Source organism: Corylus avellana, chromosome 1 (assembly GCF_965113065.1).
Source record: "Corylus avellana chromosome 1, dhCorAvel1.hap1.2, whole genome shotgun sequence".
NCBI classification, from domain to species: Eukaryota; Viridiplantae; Streptophyta; class Magnoliopsida; order Fagales; family Betulaceae; genus Corylus; species Corylus avellana.
Window position 1 is genome coordinate 43,592,695 of NC_142490.1, and position 27,476 is coordinate 43,620,170.

The following is a 27,476-nucleotide window of genomic DNA, read 5'->3' on the forward strand; positions in this document are numbered from 1 at the left end:
ATGACATGAAGTAATTTTAGAAAGGGTAGTGAATTTACTTACCTCTAGACTGAAGCTAGAAGTGGTATGAAGGAATCTAGTTGCTCCAATATGACTAATACTACTAGTATAACTTTTGAAACTAATTTCTAAAGTCCGCTATCTCTTGTGTTCTTTCTTTCTTGTAGCGCTTGGTCTCGCCCTTTCTCTCTCTGTTCTGAGTAAACACTCTTAGAAAGAAGAAAGACCGAGTAAAAAGCGGAAGAAGGAAGAATATATGCAAGAGATGGGAGAGGAGATGAGTGGTGAAAATTCTGAAGGAGAAGAGCTCTATTTATAGGAGAAAATCAAACACTATTCTACCGTCAATTTACAATTATACCCTCATTTTACTATTCCACCAACCCTATACTATTTCACCAACCCTATACTATTTCACCAACCCTATACTATTCTACCTTCAATTTACAATTATACCCTCATTCTATCTTCAATTTACAATTATACCCTCATTCTATCTTCAATTTACAATTATACCCTCATTTTACTATTTCACCAACCCTATACTATTTCACCAACCCTATACTATTCTACCTTCAATTTACAATTATACCCTCATTCTATCTTCAATTTACTATTTCACCAACCCTATACTATTTTACCAATTACCATTCTCTAATTACCACTCTCATAAATTTCCCAAGAATTAAAACCCTTAGCTACAATGGATATTAAAATAACATCATTATCAAAATAATCTATTTAAATAGCTTTGAAAATTCTGGGACACTACAATCTTCCCTCCTTATTAGAATTTCGTCCTCGAAATTAAAACTTTAATTATCACTATATCCATGAATTTAGATTCTATCATATTCATCAATCAAATAATAATTATGCTATTCTACGTACTTCAACCATAAAATAAGACTTTACAGGAAACTTACTCAAACAAATGAGGGTATTTGTTACGCATGCTTTCTTCCAGTTCCCATGAAGCTTCCTCTGTTGAGTGATTGTTCCACAAGACTTTCACTACTGATATACTTCTGTTTCTAAGGACTTGATCCTTTCTGTCGAGTATTCTTGTTGGTGTCTCCTCGTAAGTCATGTTGGGTTGGATTTGAATGGGTTCGCTTTCTAAAACATGTGTTGCATCCGGAACATATTTCCTCAACATTGATATATGGAATACGTCATGAATCTCACTTAAGTTCGGGGGTAATGCCAAACGATAAGCTACCGCCCCAACTCTCTCAAGAATTTCAAAAGGACCAACGAACCTAGGACTCAACTTCCCTTTTCTTCCGAATCGCATTACTCCTCTCATAGGAGTAATCTTGAGGAAGACTTTTGTGCCAACTTCAAATTCTAGCTCTCGTCGTCTCGCGTCAGCGTAACTCTTTTGTCGACTTTGAGCTGCTGCTAATCTCTGCTTTATTACTGTTATCTTCTCGCACGTATCTTGGATGATTTCTGGCCCAAGTAGTTTCCGCTCTCCTACTTCGTCCCAATATAGTGGCGACCTACACTTTCTCCCGTACAAGGCTTCATAAGGTGCCATATCGATGCTTGCGTGATAACTGTTGTTGTAGGCGAATTCTATCAACGGAAGATATTGGATCCAGCTCCCCTTGAAATCAAGAACACACAATCGCAGCATGTCTTCCAAAGTTTGAATTGTTCGTTCCGTCTGCCCGTCGGTTTGAGGGTGGAATGCTGTACTGAAAGTTAGCCTTGTACCCATTGCCTCTTGTAAACTCCGCCAAAATCTTGAGGTAAATCTTGGATCTCGATCTGACACAATGGATACGGGAACTCCATGTAGTCGTACGATCTCCTTGACATAGAGTTCTGCGAGCCGATCCATACTGTAATTCATCTTGATCGGTAGAAAGTGTGCAGTTTTAGTTAACCGATCAACAATGACCCAAACCGCATCTTGACCACTTTGGGCCTTGGGAAAACCAGACACAAAGTCCATCGAAATACGTTCCCATTTCCATTCAGGAATAGGGAGAGGTTGTAAAGGCCCTGCAGGTCTTTGATGTTCTGCCTTAACTTGTTGACACGTCAGGCATCGTTCCACGTATTGCGCGATATCCTTCTTCATTCCATTCCACCAATAGCTTTTGCGTAAGTCTCGATACATCTTCGTGCTTCCCGGATGGACTGTATATAAGGATTGATGGGCTTCTGACAAGATGACCTTCTTCAGTTCTGCATTATTGGGAACGCACACTCGGTCACGAAATCTTAACACTCCATCCTTGGAGATCTGAAAATCTGGTTGTATCCCTTTCTCCACTCCTTCACGAATTATAGATGATTCGCTGTCTGAAAGCTGTGCTGTCTTGATTTGTTCCAATAAGGTTGACTCCAAGGTTAGGCTGCTCATGCAAGATTGAACTATCTCTATTCCTTCTTTGTCCAGGTCAAGGAGTAACTTCTGTTGCATCGTGAATGTGGCCGATAATGTTCCCTCCATGGTTCTTCTGCTGAGGGCGTCAGCGACTACATTCGCCTTTCCAGGATGGTAGTTGATCTTACAGTCGTAGTCGCTTAGTAGTTCCAACCAGCGCCTTTGTCGCATGTTGAGCTCCTTTTGGGTGAAGAAATACTTCAGGCTTTTGTGATCTGTGAAGATTTCGCAATGCTCTCCGTACAAGTAATGTCGCCATATCTTTAAAGCAAAGACTACTGCTGCTAGCTCGAGATCATGAGTTGGGTAATTGCGTTCGTAAGTCTTCAATTGTCTTGAGGCGTAAGCGATAACCTTCCCTTGTTGCATCAGCACGCAACCCAAGCCTTTAAGAGAAGCGTCGCTATAAATTACAAATCCACCAGTCCCTGATGGAAGAGTGAGAACTGGTGCGGTGACTAGCCGTCGCTTCAGCTCTTGGAAACTTCGCTCGCAATCCTCCGTCCACTGGAATTTTTCATTCTTTCTTGTTAATCTGGTTAATGGTGCTGCCAGCTTAGAAAATCCTTCTACAAACTTCCTGTAGTAGCTAGCAAGTCCTAGGAAACTTCGTACTTCATGGGCATTTGTCGGTTGTACCCAATTGACTATCGCCTTCACTTTACTTGGATCCACTGCTATTCCATCCTTGGTGACCACGTGTCCCAAGAAAGTCACATGGTCTAACCAAAATTCACACTTTTTGAACTTCGCATAAAGTTGTTGCTTCCTCAAGATGTCCAACACCATTCGCAAGTGCTCTTCGTGTTCCTCCCGAGTCTTTGAGTAGATTAAGATGTCGTCGATAAATACTACCACACATCGGTCAACAAGTTCTCGAAATACTCGATTCATCATGTCCATAAATGCAGCTGGAGCATTAGTTAAACCGAAAGACATTACTAAGAATTCGTAATGTCCGTACCTTGTCCTAAACGCTGACTTTTGTACGTCCTCCTCCCGAATTTTGAGTTGATGGTAACCGGAACGAAGGTCAATCTTAGAGAATACTTGCGACCCTTGGAGTTGATCGAAGAGATCATCAATCCTTGGGAGCGGGTATTTATTCTTGATTGTAACCTTATTCAATTCCCTATAGTCAATACATAATCGCATCGATCCATCTTTCTTTTTCACAAATAGAACAGGTGCTCCCCACGGTGATACACTCGGACGAATAAAACCTTTGTCGAGTAGTTCCTGTAGTTGATCCTTGAGCTCCGCGAGTTCTCGTGGTGCCATCCGATAAGGAGCCTTGGATATGGGTGCGGTGCCTGGAAGTAGGTCTATAGTGAATTCGATTTCCCTATTGGGAGGTATTCCCGGCAATTCATCCGGGAAAACGTCTGTAAATTCCCGTACAACGGGTATCTCTTCGACTTTTGCTTCCGCTTTCTCCTCTGTTACGCATGCCAAAAATCCTAAACAGCCTTTCCTAATTAATCGAGTTGCATGCACTGCGGATATCAACTTCGGCGTGTTGATAGTTCGATCTCCATAAAATTTGAATTCTTCATTTCCCGGCGGTCTAAACATTACCTCCTTGTGGAAACAATCCACGCACGCATGGTACATAGATAGCCAATCCATTCCTAAGATCACATCAAACCCGCTCATCTCGAATATTACAAGATTTACTGGCATGACATGACCTTTAATTGATACAGGACAACGTCTAACTACCGAGGTACATACGACTGTCTCTCCTACAGGGGTAGCCACTGCTAAGCTTACATCTAATGATTCTAGCTTTAGGTTACTTGCTTTAGCAAAGGAGTATGAAACAAATGAGTGCGTTGCTCCAGGATCAAAAAGAACGGAAGCTATACCATTAGAAATAAGGAGGGTACCTGCCACCACTTCATTGGACGCTGATGCATCACCAGGCGTTAGAGCATAAACCCGAGCAGTTGCATGGTTCTTCTGTTCCTCAAGGCGTTTTTGACCGCCTTGGTTGTTGGGAGGGGCCCTGCAATCTCGTTGGATATGTCCAGGTTTCCCGCATTTGTAACATACCAGCTGCCCAAACAGACAGTTTCCTGTATGAGGCCTTCCACATTTCTGACATGGTGCACGGTGACCGCCATTTCCTTGTTGACGGGGGTGTTGTGGTGTAAATTTTCTTTGTGGGTTTTGGTGAAATCTCTTCTTACTGGATTGCTCTCCTGAGTGGTTCCATTGTGAGGCATTTCTCTTTTTCTGGTGGGAATACCCAAAATCTGCATTTTGGTCGGAATACCCTGAATTTGCATTCTGGGTCTGCTCGATTATCGCAGCTTTGTTGATGAGGTCTGATAAGTTTCCAATCTGGAATCCTACCACAAGGTTCATAATGCGTGGTTGCAGTCCTCTTTCAAACTTCCTCGCTTCTAGCTCTCCAGTTGACACGAGATAAGGGGCAAATCGTGATAGTTCGATGAATTTGGCAGCATATTGTTCTACCGTCATTGACCCTTGAACTAGGTCCGTAAATTCCTGGGCTCTGGCTTGTCGAACTGTTTGAGGAAAGAATCGTTCATAAAATTCTTTCTTGAATTCTTCCCAAGGAATGGAATCCTCTTCCTTTATTCCTAGCCGGCTTCGTACTTGTCCTTCCTTGGTTTCCCACCATCGATTTGCTTGACCATTTAGGAGGTAAGTAGCATACCTAACCATCTTATTATTGGCGCAGTCCATTACTTTTAGCAGCCTTTCGGTTTGCAGAAACCAGTTTTCTGCAACTTCTGCACCTGCCTTTCCTTCAAATGTAGGGGGTTGCTGCCGACGAAACCTTTCAAACGTGCAAGCTTGTTGTCCTTCGCTAGTGGATCCGTTCCCGCGTCGGGCCTCTTCTAGCAGGTTCACGAGAGTAGTTGCCAACGTTGCTATAGGTCTTAACTCATGGTTTATGATAGCATTTTCTCCACTTCCGGAGTCGTCGAACTCGGTGTTGATTTCTTGGTTATTGTGATTTGGGGACGCCATTTCTTCACAATCGATAATATAACAATCATTAAACGATTTAGACAAGAATCTTATATTATCTAGTAGTGACTACCACGACTAACTCTACTTGGCCGGAATGTGGCTTCCCATTAACCCCTTTTTTTTTTTTTTTTTTTTTTTTTTTTTTTGAAAAGTCTGCCAGAACCTTATAACCTTTGCTCTGATACCAAAATTGTAACATCCCCAACCCGTTAAGGCTGAGTTTGCCACTTTTCTTCTTTTACAACAAAATTCTTGCAAAGATCTATAAGGTCTATCAGAGTACTTGATTTTAAAGGATACGATAAATGTATAAAACATTATTCAAGAGATTTTATTACAAGCGAAATTAGAAAACATTAAACTTGAGTTGCAGAATATCATATTATTACAATAACTTATATGAAAAGACTTTGAAAATTAATAATTATTCCCGTCCCCATTCCGGCCTCCTATTCCAGCATCCTTTCTACCTGAAAACAAGAAATAAAACTGAATGAGCCCAAAGGGGGCCCAGCAAGTAAAATCCACAACCATAAATAGTTTTACTCCTTGTTCTCAGTTTTGAAAATCATTTTCGCAAATAACTATAATTCTAGCCATAATAATATCTGTATGTACGGTTGCATCTCCCGTAACATATACATACTATTACATCTAGTAATAGATCATCGTTGTAAATCATCTTTATAAATTATCATCATAATGCATCATTATAAATAATCTCTGTAAATCATCATAGCATATCATCGTTGAAAATATAGTATCATTTTCTCATAATAAGGCCCATGTACACTATTTCCCCTGTGCACGAGGGTTGCGGGTCCTGTGACCATGGCACTGAACTGTGGCCACAGCCATGCCCGACCGTCAATTAACTCTTTCTTGGTGCACTCAACGGTCTAGTTGATGGAATACCACCTTCTGGCATAGCCTCCTTCAGTGGTTTCGCCTCCATCCGAGTATCGGTACCGAACTCTCATCTTATCTTATCTTGGGGCCAAAAATACTCTCCTCCATACATGTGCCCTCATTTCATAAACATTTATCTCATCTCTTGTACTTTTCTTTGTACTTCTTTTGATGCATCTTAGGGCAACATGTAGGAGGGTTTATCATCATTTTTCTTTCTTATAATCATCATCATTTCTCAACTTTCTTTTCTTAAAATGAAAACTTTTTCAAATATAAACTTGTTGTGCTTAGAAAGCATTTAAAGAAATATAAACTTTCTAAATAATTCTTTTATAAATCATTCATGTATGCAACGTATCTCCATGACAGGTAAATAAAATAATCATTTACAGTTTGATACAAGAATATATAAATAGCATGACATGAAGTAATTTTAGAAAGGGTAGTGAATTTACTTACCTCTAGACTGAAGCTAGAAGTGGTATGAAGGAATCTAGTTGCTCCAATATGACTAATACTACTAGTATAACTTTTGAAACTAATTTCTAAAGTCCGCTATCTCTTGTGTTCTTTCTTTCTTGTAGCGCTTGGTCTCGCCCTTTCTCTCTCTGTTCTGAGTAAACACTCTTAGAAAGAAGAAAGACCGAGTAAAAAGCGGAAGAAGGAAGAATATATGCAAGAGATGGGAGAGGAGATGAGTGGTGAAAATTCTGAAGGAGAAGAGCTCTATTTATAGGAGAAAATCAAACACTATTCTACCGTCAATTTACAATTATACCCTCATTTTACTATTCCACCAACCCTATACTATTTCACCAACCCTATACTATTTCACCAACCCTATACTATTCTACCTTCAATTTACAATTATACCCTCATTCTATCTTCAATTTACAATTATACCCTCATTCTATCTTCAATTTACAATTATACCCTCATTTTACTATTTCACCAACCCTATACTATTTCACCAACCCTATACTATTCTACCTTCAATTTACAATTATACCCTCATTCTATCTTCAATTTACTATTTCACCAACCCTATACTATTTTACCAATTACCATTCTCTAATTACCACTCTCATAAATTTCCCAAGAATTAAAACCCTTAGCTACAATGGATATTAAAATAACATCATTATCAAAATAATCTATTTAAATAGCTTTGAAAATTCTGGGACACTACAGATGATTCCCCTCTTTATACACGTTTATGCCCTATACTCGAAGCTTCCAAAATCTCCTAAAAAAATATTCTAAATATTATCCTAAAATAACAATGTCCAAATTTGACTAATTAAGGAAAATATTAAAAATAAAATAAAGTACTAATATAACTAGGAAGGTGGTATTTGCAGCTGGAATTTTCGTGCACCAGATCAAAACTTCCGCAAATAAACTGCATCAGATCCACATATTAGATTTGCATGCTAAGTAACATTCCAGAACGTCAACAGTGTAGATGCCCCAACTTCAAGCCCGATTTCGACCTTGATGTGTTCAGTATCTCTCAAAACTCAAAACATGAGAGTTGTAGAACTTTTTCTTGGTGTTCCATAGAATCTTGAATCATCTTAATCGGAGCTTGGATGAGAGAGTTAGGCCCAGATTACGAAGTGATGTCGAAACTGTCCAAACCCGCCCAATTAGCTTTCTTTTGCATTTAATGCCTCCATTTGCATCCTAAATCAAAATAAAAGAATAATGAGTACATTTAGGCACCAAATAAGTATAAAAGACTAAACATTAAGGGAGAAAAGTTTAACATTTTGCATTCTCATCAGAGAGAGCGAACAGTTACCATCTTACCATCAAGTTGATGCAAGTGTCATATTATATTATTTCCCAACACTCAAATTTTCAAACATTCATCTTTTCTAATAGTCACATTTTTTTTTCCCACCATATATTTTCAACGCTCGTATTGAAATAATGAAATGTGTTGTTGAGAAGTGAAACAATAAAATAACCAAAAAGTGTTGCCAAAATGTCGCCAACATTTTACTAGTGTGATTGCCCATAAGTTACTGATCATTGTAGCAAAAAATGTATTTCACATAAGCTAAGAAGATATGCTTGACGTAATTTTTACCTTTATATTAACTAAATACACATAGTATGAGAAGTTTAGAGAATGGAAATGCTCTTAGAATTGAGGCATGTGTTCTATGACAAAACGTAAGGGAGACGTGTCACAATTCTATTGGGTAAAGGAAAATATATTTTACCCCCTTGAACTATCAACTCATTTGCACTTTTAACTCCAATATTTAAAAAATAACATTTTACCCCTCTAAAGTATCTGATATTGACACTTGACCCCATGAAGTATACTTTGCTTCCTGAAATATTTTGAGATGACAGTTTACCCCTTGAAGTAATTAAGTTTTGGGGGGGTAAAGTATTAATCCAGGGAAGTAAAATATCAATTCAAAATACTTCAGAAGGATAAAATGTACTCCATGAGGGTCAAGTATAGGGCTGGCAAAACAGGTAACCAAGTAGGCTCGATTAGGACCCGTTAAGACCTGCTACCCGATTACCTTAGACACAAATACGACCGTTTAGCTAAACGGGTTAGTGGGTTTGACATGATTATAACACGGAAAATATTCGGGTAACCCGACACAACCCGCTTAACCCGTTTAGAATAACCAGGTCATATCGGGTAGACACGATTCGACACGACCCAACACGACTCGTACAGGTTACACCACCCGATCCATTTACAAAAACCCTTAATCAAAATTGAAAAAAAAAAAAAAAAAAAAATTAATAAAGGGATTTCTTAGGTCAAAGGACTAAGTCAAATTTATCATAACCGTTCAAATAGGTGCATTCTTCAACAAAAAGTTTTAAAAGAAAAAGTTTTAATATATAGTTCATGTTTTAAAAAAGAATGTTTTAATATATAGACCCACATAGAAAAAGTAATCGAAAAATAAGGAATAGCCCAAAAGACTCATTAAAACTTCAGAAAATGCTTACTGCCTTAGAGTGCCAGAAGTGAACATTTCAATCACAAAATTGAGAGAGGGAGATAGAGCCGAGAGGGAGAGGGAGAGGGAGAGAGAGTCGCTGGTTTGGGGGGAGGGGGGGACTGGTGGTTGCTGGGGTGATTGTGAGTGAGTCAGTGAGTGTTAGGGTTAACTTAGTTAGAACTTAGACATAGGTTTTTTTTTTTTTTTTTTTTTTTTTTTTTTTAATAAAAAAAAAAAATTTTAATGGGTCTGGCGGGGTCTGGCGGGTAAGCCGGGTTGGGGGGTCACCCGAGACCCGGCTTACCCGCCATACCCATTTATTAAACATGTCTGGCGGGTCGACCTACCAGACACAAACTTAATCGTGTCTTAATCTGGTAGACCCAAACCCAATACCTGATAACTCTGTGTCGTGTTTGTGTTGGGTTCGCGAGTCGTGTCAAAATTGCCAGCCCTAGTCAAGTGTTAATGTTAGATACTATGGGAGTAAAGTGTCACTTTTTAAACATGGTGGTTAAAAGTGCAAATGGGTGGTTAAAAGTACAAATAGGTGAATAGTTCAAGGGGGTAAAGTGTATTTTTTCCTAATGGGTATTAATGGAAGCTTTTTTTTTTTTTTTTTTTGACATGTCCACACAAGGAAGGAGGAAGGAGATTCAAACTACTGACCTCTACTTCATGATACGTGATCCATAGCCGATTGAGCTACTTTTTAGGAACAAAAACCATCTTTTACCCATGTGTTTAATCTATATATTTTATTTTTTTGCTTAAACTTTCAAAACTTAACTCTCATCATCTGAAAATATAATATGGGGATTAAAATGGTATATTGGACTTTAAAATAGAGTTATCGCGATACTTTATAAGAATATATATATATATATATATATATATATATATAGAGAGAGAGAGAGAGAGAGAGAGAGAGAGAGAGCATAGGCCAAGGGTCCATTTCCCCAGTCATTTTTATTGGGCCTATATAGAATAGTTCAAGAATGCTATGGCTGCATTCTTGCAGTCCCATTACTTTTTTGCTACTCATTTTTTCATTATCCTCAAATCCATCATTTGTTTTTTTTGTTTTTTTGTTTTTTTTTTAAATTCGGAAACTTCCATTTGAACAAAGCATAAAAAATAAAATATAGCTTACAATATATATATAATTTACAAAAAAAAAAAAAAATTACAACACAAACAAAAGCAGCAAACACCACGCTCAAAGGAGAGGAAAAAAAGAAAAGATGTGGCAGCCTCTCTGTTGTACTATTTTTTTTGTTGACATGTCCGTATAAGAAGGAAATGAGGATTTAAACTAATGATTTTCACTCATTTAATCTCAATTAATTGAATTACCTTTTAAGGACTCCATTACTGTACACTAATAAAAGGACATGGGAACATATCCTTCAAGCCTTGGGCGTAGGGCGGTCATACCTATAAAAGTGGTGGTGGCTTCGATTATTTCGTTTTATTTTAATTAAAAAATATTTTAATGTCATATAAAAGTAAAATTAGTTTTAAATGTTTTAAAAGTATTTTTTATTCTAGATTAAACGTCCTCCTGCCAGCTCTCTAACGCTCCACGCCAACTGACACGACAAGGGCATGCAATTCTTGGAATAATTAAAGAGAAAATGCTTTATTTGGGCCGCTGCACTAAAGTTGCCTTTTTTTTTTTTCTTTTTTTTTTTCTTCATGTTTCATGCCAACCACGTAATTTAAATTTCATTATTCAAAGAAAGAGGTTTTACGTGGAAATTGATTGGAAAAGACATGTTACATGCCATGTTTCTATTAATCTTTACCTATTCCAACTATTTGTTGCACGACTTTGATACTCTTCTTTTCTCATTTGGTGAAAATAATTGAGGAGGGAATTTTTTTTTTTTTTTTAAGGGAAAATTAATATGATTTCATTAACCGTGGTCTAGAGCATAAAAGTTCTTACAATCATAAAACATACAGTTTTGCAATATTATAGCCAAAGTTAAAAGATTACACGTTATAAAAGTCGAAACATATAGATCTTACAATGAAAAACCAATTTATGAAGTCAAATATCTGTTATCTTAGCCCGATCTTCAATTTATAGAAGAGATCTGTTAACGCATACTCTTTTCGGTGGCACAAGAAACCATTTTCCAGGTATGAGCAATACCCACACCCACACCATTCTCCTCTCGACCCGAAAGCCAAAAGCATTATTCACGTCCTTAGCCCAACAGCCAGGACCACAACACAAACACGTTTAAAAACCCTAGGGCTACAAAATAAAAAACAAAAAACAAAAATAAAAACTCCACAAGCAACAGCAGAGGAACATGACATGGTAAACATTCCTTCAGAAGATATGCCTTGGTTGAAGAAGACGATCAGATCTAAGGTTGAGACTAGATCTGGATTTAGATCTACAAACTAGATCTAAAGTAACCCGCAAAAAACAGAGACTGATAAAACTTACAGAGAAGACACCGAACACTGCTACCGTAAAAGAAAATAAAGAAAGATCTAGATCTAAATCTTCTCTCTTTTTTAAATTATTTCTTATTGTTGTTTAGATAACTATAAGTGTATTAATTGGTGGAGAAAAGAAAGAAGTGAAAAGAGACACGCAGCAGACATAATTGAGGAGGGATTTGGCATTGGTGCTGCTGAAGAGAATAAAATTAATCTGAATTATTGAAAAAAAAAAGTACAGTATATATATTGTAGTGTTTCTATAATACCTTAAGTCAAATCCAACTATTGAGTGCTACTACTAGAATTACAGTTCTTATTACGTACATGACAGTCTACGTCATTAAATAATTAAATTTATTTACGAATTTTATTGTTTAACTATTTTACTATTAATATATTGTCAAGTTAGTTTACTTTCTTTATTAAGAAAATCATAGAAAAATTGTAATACCTTTAAGCACTTTACATAATTGACTTCAAACCTGTCCATAATCTACAACCAACACACTAGCATTCTTTTGGAATTCAGGGCCACAAAATTCCTGTACTCTTAAGTGTATATGCTTTAACCTAACAATAATTAAATTTTAAATTTAACAATAATTTTGACCAACACGTTAAAAAGGTGTGGTCTTGAGAATGAAGCTAGCATTTTTCTTCTCCAATATTATGGCTGCCTCCATATATGTCCAGCTTGGCTATTGCCTTTTGGTCATACCATGTGATGTGATGTTAAGGCAACAACAAACTTCCGTTCAATTAAAGCCTTCTACCTACTTATAAAAAAAAAAAAAAAAAAAAAAGCCTTCTACCTGCTTTTGTCCTTTTGGTTCTTTCTTTTTTCCAACTTTCTCGGTTCTGTTTGTTTGACCTAAAACGAGTTCAATCTGCTTGGTGAAAAAAATAAAAATCATGTGGAAGAGAAAAGAAAAGCAGAATATTTTCCAACTAATTATGAGTATTTTTATCATTTAGTTTTCCCTTTATTTCTTTCTATAACCATAAGAAAGAAAATACAAAAAAGAAAAACTAATCTTTGAAAATATTTTTCTTAATGTATTTTGGAGTTAGTTTTTTATTTTTTTATTTTTATTTTGAATATTTATTATTTTGGGTTGTTTGTTAATGGTTTTATTTTAAGAAAAGAAATAATAATAATAATAATAATAATAAACATGGCCGAAATTTTGCATTCAACTTAATTGGCAAGTGGTCTAATTATGCTTTAATTTAGTGTGGGGAGTCAAGGGTCAATTAATCAAAGTTTTGAGTTCATGTCAAGTTCTTTAAATATTCCCATGCACAGCGAAACTCACATAAATTGCTGAACAATAAGTCTAAATGAAATTAAGAAAGGACAACTACTCATGACACATTCCATCTATTGCCTAATATATTAAAGCATTTGCATTAGGTTAAGTAAATTTTAGTTAAAAAAAAATCAAAATTTTACTACTTTAACTACTTTTTTTTTTAAAAAAAAACACAAACATTCAAGTCTTTATTTGAATGATTCACTTTTATTATTTTATTTAAATATTATTTATTATTATTATTATTTTTGACCTGTTCGCACAAAAGTGTGAAGATAATTCAAACTAATGACCTTCGCTTCATTAGATATGGTCCCAATAAATTGAATTACCTCTTAAAGATTATTTATTTATTTATTTACTTTCACTAGGCCAAAAAGAGATATTACTTTGTTTTATACCCTGTGGAGATATAATGATAGTCAAAATTAACTAACAACCGTAAAAGGATGAAATTTATTTTTATATTTTTAAGGGTGTTTTGTTAACTGTTTATTAATATTTTGTTAGGAGGAAAAAAATCAAAAGACACAAAACGTGTTAGGAAAAGGAGCCAATTACTTATAGAGAAAATAAATAGAAAAAGAAGTTGCAATTATCAAACAGAGATTTGTAAATGCAAGGAATATCAGGTCTAGAAGAAGAGGTGGGCCACCCAACGCCAACGTGTCAAACTGCTACAACCCCTCCTCAACACACGTGCCGCCATTAGCTTCCCCGCCAAGTCAAGAAAGGGGAACATGGAACCATCGTGACCGCAATCTCTCCCACCTCCCTGGATTTCTTTTTCTTTTTTTCTCTTGACCAAAACTCTTACATTTAAGACGCAACGCCACGCCTCGCCTCGCCTCACTCTCTCTCTTTCTCTCTCATATAAAATAACAAACAACAGCTTCTTTCTCTCTCTAAAACGACCTTTCCTTCCTCTTTCTCTGCCATTTTCTTCCAGGCTGTTTGGCTACAGATAACAGATCTTAGCAGCGAAAAGCTTGAAGCGAAGAAAAGTAGCAGAATGCGGAGCTTCACTTTCTATGAGAGATTTTCTAGAGCTTACCATGACTATCCTTCGCTCTCTAAGCTGCTCGTGCTCTTCACCGTCAGGTACTCCTCTACCTTATCATTTCTGCTTTGTTCCATTCATTTCGTGACTTTCGTCCTCATTATTATTTTTTTATTTGAGTTTTGTGTTCGATTATAGATGCGTTTTGCTTCAGAGAGTGGCTTATTTGATTTCAATTCCTGTTTGAATTGTTTGAATTTTTTCCTCCATTTATGTGTTCAAATATTTCTAAATGATCTTGGAATACTTTGTGGTAATTGTATTTTTGTAATTGTTGTGTGGTTCTAGGAAGCTAGGATTCCATTTGATCGCGTTCTCGCCCTGAATTCGATATACTCTGTAGCGTTCCAACTTTTGGAATTTTCCGGAATCAGATTATTTTATACTTAAAAAAAAAAAAAAAATTTAAAAGCGTCGAAAAGCGACTTTTAGAGTATTAGATCTATAACTTGAAGTTTGAGGAAATTGAATTACATCAAAATGTTGAGCTTAAAATGTTGCATTCTTGTTAGAGCAGCGCCGCCTGCAGATCCGTTTAACTCTGCCATAAACAGGGCACATATGGAGCGACTTTATTTTATCTTTTTCGCCTTTTGCTTTTGGTGTCTCTTCTTATGGCCTCGTGTTGGGCAGTTTTAATGATTCAATATATGATTTTATGGTATGGTCCCTTACTGAGCCTTTTCCACAAAAGTTATATTTTCCTCCTTTTTTAAGCTATTTTTCCTTTTTCTTTGCAACGTTGCTTAATTAAAGTCGTGCTTCTAGTACATACTGAATACTAATTACTCGACTGTTATAATAATAAGCCTATAAGATTATGAAGTAACAGAATTCCTTATGATGTCTCTTTTTATGTTCAAAGATTAATGACTGTTTCTCTGCTACTCCCTTTCTGGAACATATTATATTTTCAATTTATTTTTAAATTAAACTGCTATAACATGGTTTCGGGACTTGTGTTTTGAGTTTTCTTGTTGGGCTTGTTGCTTTTTGTTCCAGTGGTGGGGGTCTTGTGGCTTATGCTGAGGCAAACCCAACCAATGGTGCATACGCCATTTCATCTTCTGAATCAGAGAGCAAGAAGAAGAAAGTGGTGGTGCTTGGAACTGGTTGGGCTGGAACAAGTTTCTTGAAGAATCTCAAAGACCCTTCATACGAAGTGCAAGTGGTATCACCTCGTAATTATTTTGCATTTACCCCTTTGCTACCAAGTGTTACATGTGGTACAGTGGAAGCCCGCAGCATTGTAGAACCAATTCGCAACATTGTTCGTAAGGTAAAGGAAAGTCAATTGCATAAGAATGTTCTTATATTTTGTGGGTGTAAGGGAGGCTACTTTCTGATTATGGAGTTAGCTTGGGCCATGTAGCATGCAGTTCTTGTTAGTGCTAGTGGCAAGAATCAATTTAAGTCGACTGAGAAGAATGTTCTTATATTTTGTGGGTGTAAGGGAGGCTACTTTCTGATTATGGAGTTAGCTTGGGCCATGTAGCATGCAGTTCTTGTTAGTGCTAGTGGCAAGAATCAATTTAAGTCGACTGAGAAAATTCACAATGTGAGATATCACAAGCTCTTAGCGTAAAAGAAAACATAACGTGCTGCAAATATTGGTGTGATGAAACAAGGCCTCATATAGTAATACAGAAATAGGTGGAAAAGGATAAACTAAAAATTCTTGAGTAGCTATAGAAAATCAGTTGAAGAAAGACCAAGTTACAGTTGCACTGTGGCATAAAAATTTGAGAATTCATCTTGTTCTGGGTTAAATGCCTCTGTTGATGAATTGGTTCTTATTATATGTTTTTCATATGCATAGGCCACCTCAACAATGCGCTCTATAACTGTTTTCCTGATAATGCTTTTTTAATGGCTGCGTACGTAGTGAAGGACCTTGTTGCAGCCACTGGATGCCTGCTTTAATCTCTGAAATTTAATGTTTGGATCGTATGTACTGCAGGAATCAAGCTTCCATAAACTGTTTTCATGTAGATGTTTGTATATTTAAGTATTAACATATATGTGCAAAGATGTAGTTGAACAAGAAGTATTTGCCCTATTAAAAGTTAAGAATGTGGAAGGTGTAAGTTAATTGAGGTTATACTAAAGTGTGTATAACTATCCATGAGTAACAGTAGATGCTGAAAACCGTCTGGTTCATGGGTCTAGGAAGCAAGAGCAATTCATAACAACTGTTTGATTCATTATCAAATAAACCAAAGCTGGGAAAGAAGCCAAAAAAAGAAGAAGATAAAACTATGCAAAAAAAAGGGTTGGTATATCCTTAAGCAGCCAGTTTGAGGTACTACTAAAATGAAGAGGGTGAAAAGGAGACTATGGAAAAATTGACATGATGTTTAGGCTAGGCCTGCAAAATGTATTTCTCAAGTGCCAGGGGTGCATATAGATTATGACAAGGAACCTGACTGTTCCCCTAGTTTTTGGGAACACATAAATATTTGTTACAGTGAGTTTGAGAATTGATCAAACAATTTATGGTTTTATGGTTGGTAGCTTTGTGCTGATGGTTGTCATTTTCACATATTAGTAGGTGTTGTCATTACAATATGATGTACATAATTGGAAGACGTGTTTCTAATTTTTCCTCAAGCAGAAAAATGTGGATGTTCGGTTCAGTGAAGCAGAGTGCTACAAGATTGATGCAGAAAACAAGAAAATCTATTGTCGATCTGCTCAAGACCAAAATTTGAATGGGATAGAAGAATTTATTGTGGACTATGACTACCTTGTAATAGCAATTGGAGCCCGAGTTAATACTTTCAATACTCCTGGTGTGGAAGAGAATTGCCATTTCTTGAAGGTAACCTCGCTGGCAAGCTTGTTAACTGATGATTTGGTGTATTCCTATCATTGTTTCCTTTCACAGAGAATATTCCCCAAGCCCTCACCCCTGGGGAAAAAAAAAAAAAGACTAAAATAAATGATTTATTGCTTTAGAAATTTCAGAGGGAAACAGAACTCGTTAAATGTGTGCATGTCTGTTGTTTCTTAATCTTATTAATTGTATATCTTAGTGCAGGAAGTTGAAGATGCTCAAAAGATCAGAAGAACAGTTATTGACTGCTTTGAAAAAGCAAGCCTCCCGACTATAAGTGATGAAGAGAGGAAGAGAATTCTTCATTTTGCTATTGTTGGTGGTGGCCCAACCGGTGTGGAGTTTGCTGCAGAGCTTCATGATTTTGTCAATGAGGATTTAGTGAAATTATATCCTGGGGTCAAAGACCTAGTTAAAATCACACTTCTTGAAGCCGGAGACCATATTCTGAACATGTAAGGATGCAAGCAAAAAGTAGGGGATCATGTGAAGTTTGTGCACTAGATCTTATTAATTCTAGAAAGTATCTAAAAATCTTGAATTTGCATAATGTGAAGAGGACCATAATGTCCTGAAGGTCTTGAAAGTAAATTTTAAGGAGCAGCGAGAGTAAAATCTTAGTGTTGAAATGAACTTAATCTATACCAAAAAATTTGCAATGTCTATTTGTTGGATGTATGCCAGTTATCATGCCCATAATATGGCTGTTACTTAATAAGTGAATTCTAGACAGCTAATCTCTAGAGCTCTCATTGTAGCCAAGTTAGATGTTTGACTATCTTTTACAACCACTACACAATGCTTGTACACTGCTTGATATGCATTCCAGTTCTTAAGAGTTGGATGGTGCCATAGTGGAATCATTTGTTCTTTTCATTGAAGCTTTCTCGTTCTTTTGCAGGTTTGACAAAAGAATCACCGCTTTTGCTGAAGGGAAGTTTAAAAGAGATGGTATTAATGTGAAAACAGGATCAATGGTTGTTAAAGTAGCAGGAAAAGAAATTTCTACTAAAGAAATGAAAAGTGGGCAAATTTCTACAATGCCATATGGAATGGCTGTGTGGTCAACCGGCATTGGGACTCGTCCTGTCATAATGGATTTTATGAAGCAAATTGGTCAGGTGTGTTTTACCTCTGAAATTATTAAAGTGCCGCTTTAAATTGAATACTTTATAATTTACTAGTTTCTAATTTTTTCTATATGAAGTGGTCTTTTACATGTGTTTACTACATTTGACAAATGTGCGTTGCTTTAAAGAACAGGCTAACAGGCGTGTTTTAGCAACTGATGAATGGCTGCGAGTTGAGGGATGCGACAATGTATATGCACTTGGTGATTGTGCCACAATAAATCAGCGCAAAGTCATGGTACCTGTACTTTTTTACTTTTCTACTATATATTTACACATCGCACCAATAATCATTTGAATTTAATGCTGCAAATGTGGCTTCAATCTTTTCCAATTTGAAACTTCTTTTTTCTTCCATACTAGCAAAAACCGGTAGTGTGGGCATGACTAACTCAACCATAGATAGATAACAACCAAATAATTTTCTACTTCAAAGATTTGATAAAACATCTGAGTCTAAATGGAATCATGAAACACTGGTTGAGCTAGCATTTTTTCTTCAAATCTTCTTAAGTATACTTGCTGGCAAATGCCAGTTCACAGACTTCTGCATGATTTGTTATTGATATAGAATTGCCCACCATTTGTGATGTAATTACCGGAGAACTACGTCAGTTAAATAACTTAAATCTCTGCTTTAATAAGTTAGTTAATAGTTGAAAAATTACAGTTACGGTTGATTTTGGGTTAATAACAGTGAGTCCAATATATATCTTTCCTATTCGGTCAGTATCTAAGTTTTTCATTCTACTAATGATGTTCTCTTTTTCTTATTGACAATTTGATTTTCAGGAAGATATTTCAGCAATATTTGGTAAGGCAGACAAGGACAACTCAGGAACCCTGACATTTAAAGAATTTCAAGAAGTCATTGATGACATCTGTGAAAGATACCCCCAAGTGGAGCTTTACTTGAAGAAAATGCAGATGAGCGATATCACTGATCTCTTGAAGGAATCCACAGGGGATGTTGCAAAAGAATCCATTGAACTGAATATTGAAGAATTTAAATCAGCTCTTTCCCGGGTGGATTCTCAGATGAAAAATCTTCCAGCTACAGCTCAGGTACAAGACTATTTTTCTTAGGTCATTCCCTTTTAATTATATATGAGACATATATTCTTACATGTCTTGTCTGCTTCCAAAATGACCGTTCAGGTTGCGGCTCAGCAAGGTAACTACCTCGCCAACTGTTTTAACCGTATGGAAGAGTGTGAAAAATATCCAGAGGGTCCTCTCAGGTTCAGGGGAACAGGTCGTCATCGGTTTCGTCCCTTTAGGTACAAGTTCAATTAATACTTCAAAAACTCTCTCTCTTGCAACCATGTTAGAGCCAGATGATGCCTAATCATAATCATGAAATTTTGGATGAAGTCCAGAAAGTTAATTGTATAAACTAGGATTTCAGGGGTACATTAATAAGGTTTAATATTGAAATACATATGTTATATCCATATTTTAGTGCATTAATTTAAAGTCAAAGTTCTAAAACCAATAAGTGAATGTCTTACTCATTTGCTATGTGGCTGATCTTTCTTCAAGGTACAAGCATCTTGGACAATTTGCTCCTTTGGGAGGAGAGCAAACAGCAGCACAACTGCCTGGTGATTGGGTATCAATTGGCCACAGCAGCCAATGGCTTTGGTACTCAGTCTATGCAAGGTAATCTCTTTCTTCTCCTCCATATTCTCGGTGTTATACAAAATATCGAAGTTATTTATTTATGAAATCAAAAACTTGTCAGAATAGTGAAGCCGCAAAAAATTTCAAGATTGGAATTCTATGGTACAACAGATCACAAAAGATGAATATTAAAAAGCTAATTATTTGGATGCCAAACATAACTTTCCTGTTCGGAAGATGATAAGATCCATATGCATAGTAAACCATATTATGGAAAACAAAGCCCGGCTGGCTGGTGAAATGTTTGTAAGAGTACAATTGATCAGCTTCTGATTCTTCCCAAATTCCTTCTTTTAACTTTCAGCAAGCAAGTCAGCTGGCGCAACAGAGCATTGGTGATATCAGACTGGGGAAGGCGTTTTATTTTTGGGAGGGACTCAAGTGGCATATGAAGCAGGCAGCCAACAAATACTGGAATTTCCAAATGCAAATTGTGATGCATATTCTTTTGACCATTTACAATTTTTGACATTTCCGAAAATTTTGTTTCTAAATCTTGATTAGTTTACCTGATCTGTTGAATAAGTTCATACGCAACTCTAGAAAAGTTACCTTTGGTTCATTGATGCGTATTTCCTCGGTTACTAGAATACTAGGGTAACGAGGTTTTCGATTTTGCAGCTAGAATGTTCTTCGACAATCAAACTAGATGATTAGTCACCCATGTCAAGGGTCGAAAGCTTTGTTTCGATCTTTAATATAGCATCTTATTTGAAAATAAGAGTTTTTTTTTTGGCTGTATTATCTCTCTTCATCTTTATTTTCTGACATTCAAAGATAGAAATGGGCTTTCTTCATCGAGTATACAAAAGCTGGGCTGTTCCTTTTATGGTCTTCGGAGTCATGGACGGCAGGCGTCAGGCTCCTTACAAATTTCGGTGCAATCGTGAAAATAAGTGGGTGATATAGCAAACCGCGTACTGGTATAGTGGTATTAAATCAAAGTAAAGGGTTTGATATAACAAATAGATTACATTAACAAAGCCATGCGATCACGTCTTGACCAAAAAGAAAAGTATTAGTTAGGATTGCTTTCTTTTCAAGTGATTTTAACTACTTATTATTGGGTTGATATGACACTGTTTATAAGTCAGTCTCAAAATCTTTATATATGAAGTCACAAGCCATTGGCAAAAGCGTGTTCTTTTTGTGTCATATGGGCGGTTGGCTTGACAATTACAGCCATCTATTTGACTTGGATTCTTAATTGGTTGGCCAATTGTTTGTTACCCTGAACAAAATCACTTGAAAACCTTCTTCGATTTGTGGAAACTGGAAACCCGATTTGCCCTGTAAATATTCGATTGTTCGTTCATATTCAAGTTGGTTCGTGAAAACAACTTGAATTCTCAACTTAGAATGGTTGACATTGTGTTTACAGTTTTAAGGCTTCATTATTTTCCATGCTCTGTTTCTTGACACGACTGTTTTGGAATACCATTTATATTATTGGATTGTCCAAACGGTTCTTGTTTCCTCCATTTTACAATCCTTCTTTAACGGTATACAGTACACACACACGGAATTTTAGCAACACACCTTTATATTTGATTCTATTGCCATCGCAATTTTTAACGCCGTGTCTAAGAGAGAAAACAGGGAAGGGAGATGAACGGTTGAGGAAGAGACTTTAGACTAGGACTTTACGGTAGGTAGTTTGTTAATTATATAATAATCACACATGAGTTTAAATTAACTTTAACGGCTGAAACCGGTTTTAACTCTGTTAACTCTACTTCTCTTTTTAACGTAATGGTGTCTCTTCTTCTTTTAAGCAGTAGCTCGGCAACGGCACCCGAACACCATTAAGGCAATAAACCTGCGAAAGCAATCTGTCGAACAACAATAGCTTCTTCACCAAGTCAACAGAACAGAACAGAACAAAACAACCAGAAGAAAGACAAAGAAAATATTTGCTTCCATTGCAGATCCAGGATTCAATGATATGGGCTTTGTCGAGATTCGCAGTACACTCATAATTTGTTGTGTCTCTGCAACTTTTCCAACTCACAAGAATATGATTCACGGGCTGATTCAGGCATTCAGACCCAGCCTTCTTGAATCCTCCACACCAAAAACCACCAAAAGCCAATTTGTTCCGACTTTCATCTGATTAATTATCTCCATGCTTTCTCTCAATCCCAAGCAAATTCAAGTCCCAATTCCACCTACTTTGGCTAATCATCGTCAAAAGCCAATCATTCTCAGCTGCTCCATCACCAGCGGCGCCAAAGCGAGACAGTGTAGAAGAGAGAAAGACCATGTTTGAAAGAAGAAGAGACAAGATTAAGGTAGGAAGACAAGGAGAGCTAACAGAGGTAACGCTGGTTTCAGCCATCAAAATCAATTAAAATTCACATGTGAGACACTCGGCAGCCTTTGTAACTAATTTTTTTTTTTTCTTTTTCTATTTTATTACTATTTAAAAAACAAAAAAACAAAACTTTTTACCAAACTCGTTTGCCTTTTTGCTTTTTGGTCGGTTGTTGCACTTTATTGGGGCTAGAAAAGCGACGTCTGAAAAGCATGATAGCACGTAGGTGGTGTTTGGTAAATGAGTTGGCGTAATTGATGTAAATTAATGTGAAAAAAAAGGTAAAAATATTTTATATAAAAAAATAAAAAAATTTTGTTTTGTAGTGATTTTTTTTATTTGAATAATAATAAAAAGTGAATGATGTGACATAAAAAATTAAAATGTTAAAATGTTTTGATATTAATTTTTTTAAAAAATAGTGATGAATAGTGATTAGGTCAACTCTAACCCTTTTATCAAACAAGGCCTACCAAAGCATTGATTTTCCTTGACAAAGCGTTGATTTCAATCAAGCTTTTCCTTTGCTAGAAGGTACTTGTCATATCTAAGGCTTCGAAATTTGTTCTTGGAATTAATTAATAAATTTTAAAGGCATGTTTGAGATGGCGTTTAAAAAGTTTAAAAGTATTTTTAATACCTAAAAAGTTTATTTAAAAAGAAAAAAATATTTAGTTGGTAAATAAATTAAAAGTACTTTTGACAAAAACTTAAAAATAAAACTTTTACATAAAAATTTTTTTTAACTTAAAAACTTTATTTTTTAAACGTAACATGAAGCAAGCTTTAAAACAAACAATATGATGGGACACAAAACTAGACGCGGCAACAAAGCAACGTAACTTCTTTCGTACAGATTTGATTGATGAGCTTATATAAAGGGGGTCAATGAGGAATCTAGTTTGGAAGTAGGTTGGAGAATGGTTGGGAGAAAAGACGATAAACAGAAGAACCAGCAAGCTACCGATCGACTAGTTGTGTGTTTTGCAAATTGCAATGGTCGAGTACTCGAGTTCAAACGTCGGCAGGGGAAAAAGAAAATGGAAACTCGAAACTACTACTGTGAAAATATCTAAACAATCAGGGCCATGCGAGGTGTTCATAAACCACAGAGGAAGCGATACGAAGAAAAACATTGCCGGGTTGCTCTACGATCACCTTTCAAGGCTGGGCATTAAGCCATTCATGGACAGCCGAAACATGAAGCCTGGGGACAAGTTGTCACACGAGATTGACGCCGCTATGGAAAATTGTAAGGTTGCTGTTGCACTCTTGTCGCGCAACTATTGTGAGTCCCGCCATTGTCTCCGTGAGCTCACTCTTTTAATGCAGTCCAACAAAAGAGTTTTACCCATCTTCTGGGATGTGAAACCGGCCGAGCTTCGGGTTAACAACAATGAATACAAATTATCATCGAAAGAACGCTGGAGATTCACATGGGCACTTGAACAAGTTAAAGATACCATTGGTCTTACCTTCGACTCGTCCAAAGGGTATAACTTCTAGCTAAATATAGCTCATATATATAGATCCCTAATCTGCTGGAGATGCTCTAAGCGGGGATCGCAACTAATCTTTGATTATTGGCATTACTTATTTTGTTTCCTAATTTTGCTAGTGATTGTTATATTTTTTATTTATTTATTTATTTTTCAAATAAACTTTACATTGGCTAGTTAAAATAGTTAAGAATTTGTTGCTGAACACTTTTAGTTCAACACTACATTAGTTATATTAACAAATAAAGCTTGTCAATTAAAATAATGAATTGAACATCATAGGTACTTTAAAAAGGTTGATAGATTAATTAACTGAATTTTAACTAAATATTTGTTTGACTGCATAAATGCTCTTAAGAGTTCCGTATAATATTGCCTTTTGCTGTTTTTGGTTTTCAGGGATTGGTCTGAATTCTTAGAAGTTGCTTCGAAAGAAGTAAAGAATTTGCTTGAGGTCGATCAAGGTCAATCCATGACCAATAAAAGATCAAGAGCCTTGTTTCAAAGTACCGATTGGTGCATAATTTGTGTTGCATTGTCTTTTTCAGTCATGTCATCTCTCGTTGCATACATGATATGGGTGAACAGAATGTTGGATTACATTCTACGTCTTCATGAAGAATTGGTACAGGGTGTCGCCGAAGATCGTGACCCTAAGGGATGAGTACTGTTAATTTATATGTTGAGGTGTGTTGTAATCTGTTTTGTGATACAGGGTTTCACATTTTTTTTAATGGTGTGAGACCTGAGCATTAGAGTATTCAGTAATGATTTTGAAAAGGCCCAAATTAAATTTGTACCCATTGATTAAAGTTATGAATAATATATATAAAAGCGCTTCAAGTTTTTAGATTTTCTTTTATTGCTGTGTTATTATTTTTTTTTTAAATTTTATTTTGATATCGAGGAACTTCTCCAAGGCAGAGTACTTCGAACTCACCTTTGTAGAATAAACTCCGACCTTATACACCGCACCCTCAAAAATTTTCCTACACGAAACTAGCTAAGTAAGTCACTGACTATTCACCCGAGGAGTGTGGCCGCAAGGGAGAGGTAGCACTTTGTGGGTTGGGTGTGGCCTCAAGGGGGAGGTAGCACTTGACCACCAAGCCAACCCCTTGGAGTTATTATTGCTGTGTTATTGGGCTGAAAACAGAGGAGATTATGGGGTGAACAAAAATCGGGCTGGAAGGTGGGCCGTGAAGCTCCTTTAATGGGTTGAGTGTGGTTCATGGGTATGTGGTCTTGGAATGGAAAGTTAATTAACGAAATAATAATAGAAGAAGCCGTTAGCGTGTGACGTGTTGGTAGTATATAGGTTCTGCATGAAGGTTCAACATGGGTTAATTGTGTGCATGCAACCTGTGTGGCAGTGTGTTGCTTGCAGCAGGCTTAGAGGTGTGAGAAGTTGTCTTTGTTAACTATCATAGGTTAAAACAAAAGGAAAATGTTCTTGTGAATATTATTTTTTAAAAAAATTAAGTGAGGGAAATAAGAGCAATTTTATTTTTGGCTTTTTTTTAAAAAAATAATATTCAACTAAGACCAAGAGAACACTAGGAAAATATTAAAAAAACACCTAGCATTCTCCAAATAAAAGGAAAATGTTAGGTGCTCTCCTGATATTCTTTTGGTATCCTCCTCATCCTAGGTGGATATTATTTTTTAAAAAAATAAAGTGAAAGAAATAAAATAAACTTTCTTTTTTGCTTTTTTTAAAAAATAATATCTACCTAAAATCAAGAGAACACTAAGAGAATACTAGAAGAGCAGTATCATTACTCTCTTAGCTTTTTATCACGATCATATTTTCAAATAACATTGATGCAGGGGTGGGCTAGCTACTGGAAAAAGCTTGGTTAATTATTTGGGCTAGCTGCATCGGCATTACACAGCCTTCTTAGTTAGTTCAAGAGATCAGCCCCATTTTGTCCCATACTGCTACATGTGAATTCCTCATACTAGCCCTAGGATATTTTTCAAGGCGTAGACAGGGAAGAGACATAGTATCTAACAATGATTACTTCAGGCCAATAACATCTGGGTGTATCTCCTAATGTTTCAAAAAATTTTAATTTTAACCTTCTGTTAATATTTTTCGTTGAAATGAATGGAATTCATCCCGTGTACGTCTCACATCAGATATTAATTATTCTCTTTCAATTTTGCTCGTCTTCGTTTTGGTCTTCGACGCCACGATTTGTTCTTCGATGCCGACAACCTAGGAGGCCTCGTTTTGGTCTTCGGATTCTGGCAGTGGAAAACACAGAGGCAAGTGACACTGATGATTTGGCCCATGGGTGGTAGAGTCGTAGATAGAGAGAGAGAAAGGATGGCGGGGTGGTTTGCAGAAGAAATCGTGGTTTAGTGGGTAATATTAGGGGAGAAGTGAGAGATGTTGGAATTAAGTGTGCGAGAGAGAGAACTTTGGGTTGAGAGAGAGAGAAAGGAATAGCTGAAGATGAAGAAGAAGAAAACTCCATTCTTTTTGACTAAGGGTTAAATACTAAATTAGTCCATGCGGTTTCACAACTTTATTTTTTCTCTCTTGGGGTTTCATTTTAATCATAGGAAGTCCATGTGGTTTTGATAATAGACAAAGTTAGTCCTCCGTCAGTTGACCGTTAGTTGACTTAACGGAAAGCCACGTGGACCAATCAAATGTTGACACGTGGCACCTACTTAATTTTTTTAAATGTATTTTCTAAAAAAAAAAAAAAAAACCAAAAAAAAAGAAAAAAAATTGGGGGTGGCCTTGGAGCCCAAGGTGGTGGCCGAAACCACCCCTAATACCCACTGGGGGTGGCCGAGCCACCCCCATGGAGCCTAGGGCGTGGCCGAAACCACCCCCAAAGGTGGTTGGGGGTGGTTTCAACCACCCCCTGGTTCCCAGGGGGTGGCTCGGCCACCCCCATCCGGCCAGATGGGGGTGGCCAGGCCACCCCCATGGCCAAAGAGGGTGGCCAAGCCACCCCCAATTTTTTTTTTTTTTTTTTAGAAAATACATTTTTTTAAAAAAATTTTAAGTAGGTGCCACGTGTCAACATTTGATTGGTACACGTGACTTTTCGTTAAGTCAACTAACGGTCAACTGATGAAGGACTAATTTGGTCTATTATCAAAACTATATGGACTTCTTGTGATAAAAATGAAACTCCATTAAAAAAAAAAAAAAAAAAAAAAATTGTGAAACCCTAAAAGGATTTGAAGTATTTAACCCTTTGATTAAAGGCTCTCCTCAAAATTTCTAGGAGCCTTCACTTTTGTTTTACCTTTTTCTTTGTTCTTTTTCACTTTTTTACTTTTCTTTTAGATAAAACAAAAGATGTTCTAGATCTTTGTTGACTAGGTGAGTCAACAGCTGGGCTGGTGGTGATGAGCGATTGCGTAATTTGCGTGGAAGTTGCTTTGCCATTGAATAAAGCGTTTTCTTTATATGAGAAAAAGGAGTCCAGCTTTGCGGCTGCCCTAACGTCGGGCATATATTAAAAAAATCTTGTCATTTTTTTTAGATCAATTTTTAAGTGTTAATATTTAATTTTAAATGTCTCAGAATTTATTTTTAGATTTAAAACTAAAATTAAGAGATAGAAGGTTAACTCTTAAAGGATTGTATCACTTAAAATAAATTCGATCATTTTAAATTTAGTGTTAATGCCTCAAATTTTGTACTAATACGTCAAATTTAGTACTAATTCTTCAAATTTAAATTTCCTTTAATATTTTTCTTCTTCAATTTTTTTTTTTAAAAAAGAGCAAAATATCTAATGTTATTAAAAAAAAATAAAAAAAAAATTGACCATGTCAGATTTTAGCAGACGCTGGATGACCCCAGTCAGAATTTGGTTGAGAAGGGAATGGGAAGGCTCTTGAGT

The 27,476-nt window shown here is 36.4% G+C and overlaps 1 protein-coding gene and 1 pseudogene across 1 annotated transcript; both read left to right on the forward strand.

Moving 5' to 3' along the window:
• The first annotated feature begins 13,929 nt into the window (after positions 1 to 13,929).
• NDB3 (NAD(P)H dehydrogenase B3) lies at positions 13,930 to 20,519 on the forward strand. The gene is made up of 10 exons (XM_059581859.2): positions 13,930 to 14,180; positions 15,142 to 15,418; positions 16,754 to 16,960; positions 17,180 to 17,430; positions 17,877 to 18,096; positions 18,239 to 18,343; positions 18,898 to 19,170; positions 19,264 to 19,385; positions 19,648 to 19,767; positions 20,093 to 20,519. Exons 1-10 carry the CDS (start codon positions 14,092 to 14,094, stop codon positions 20,178 to 20,180), a joined length of 1,752 nt encoding a protein of 583 aa, XP_059437842.2. The 5' UTR covers positions 13,930 to 14,091; the 3' UTR covers positions 20,181 to 20,519.
• A 2,579-nt stretch (positions 20,520 to 23,098) lies between these two features.
• On the forward strand, positions 23,099 to 24,265 carry LOC132169916 (putative 2' cyclic ADP-D-ribose synthase BdTIR pseudogene; annotated as a pseudogene).
• Positions 24,266 to 27,476: the final 3,211 nt, after the last annotated feature.

Excerpts from the sequence above, each read along its gene's own strand:
- NDB3 (XM_059581859.2), top strand. The coding sequence starts at position 14,092 with ATGCGGAGCTTCACTTTCTATGAGAGATTTTCTAGAGCTTACCATGAC. Across the intron at positions 15,419-16,753 it reads TTCGCAACATTGTTCGTAAG|AAAAATGTGGATGTTCGGTT; the intron begins GTAAAGGAAAGT and ends TTCCTCAAGCAG. Across the intron at positions 18,097-18,238 it reads TTATGAAGCAAATTGGTCAG|GCTAACAGGCGTGTTTTAGC; the intron begins GTGTGTTTTACC and ends TTTAAAGAACAG.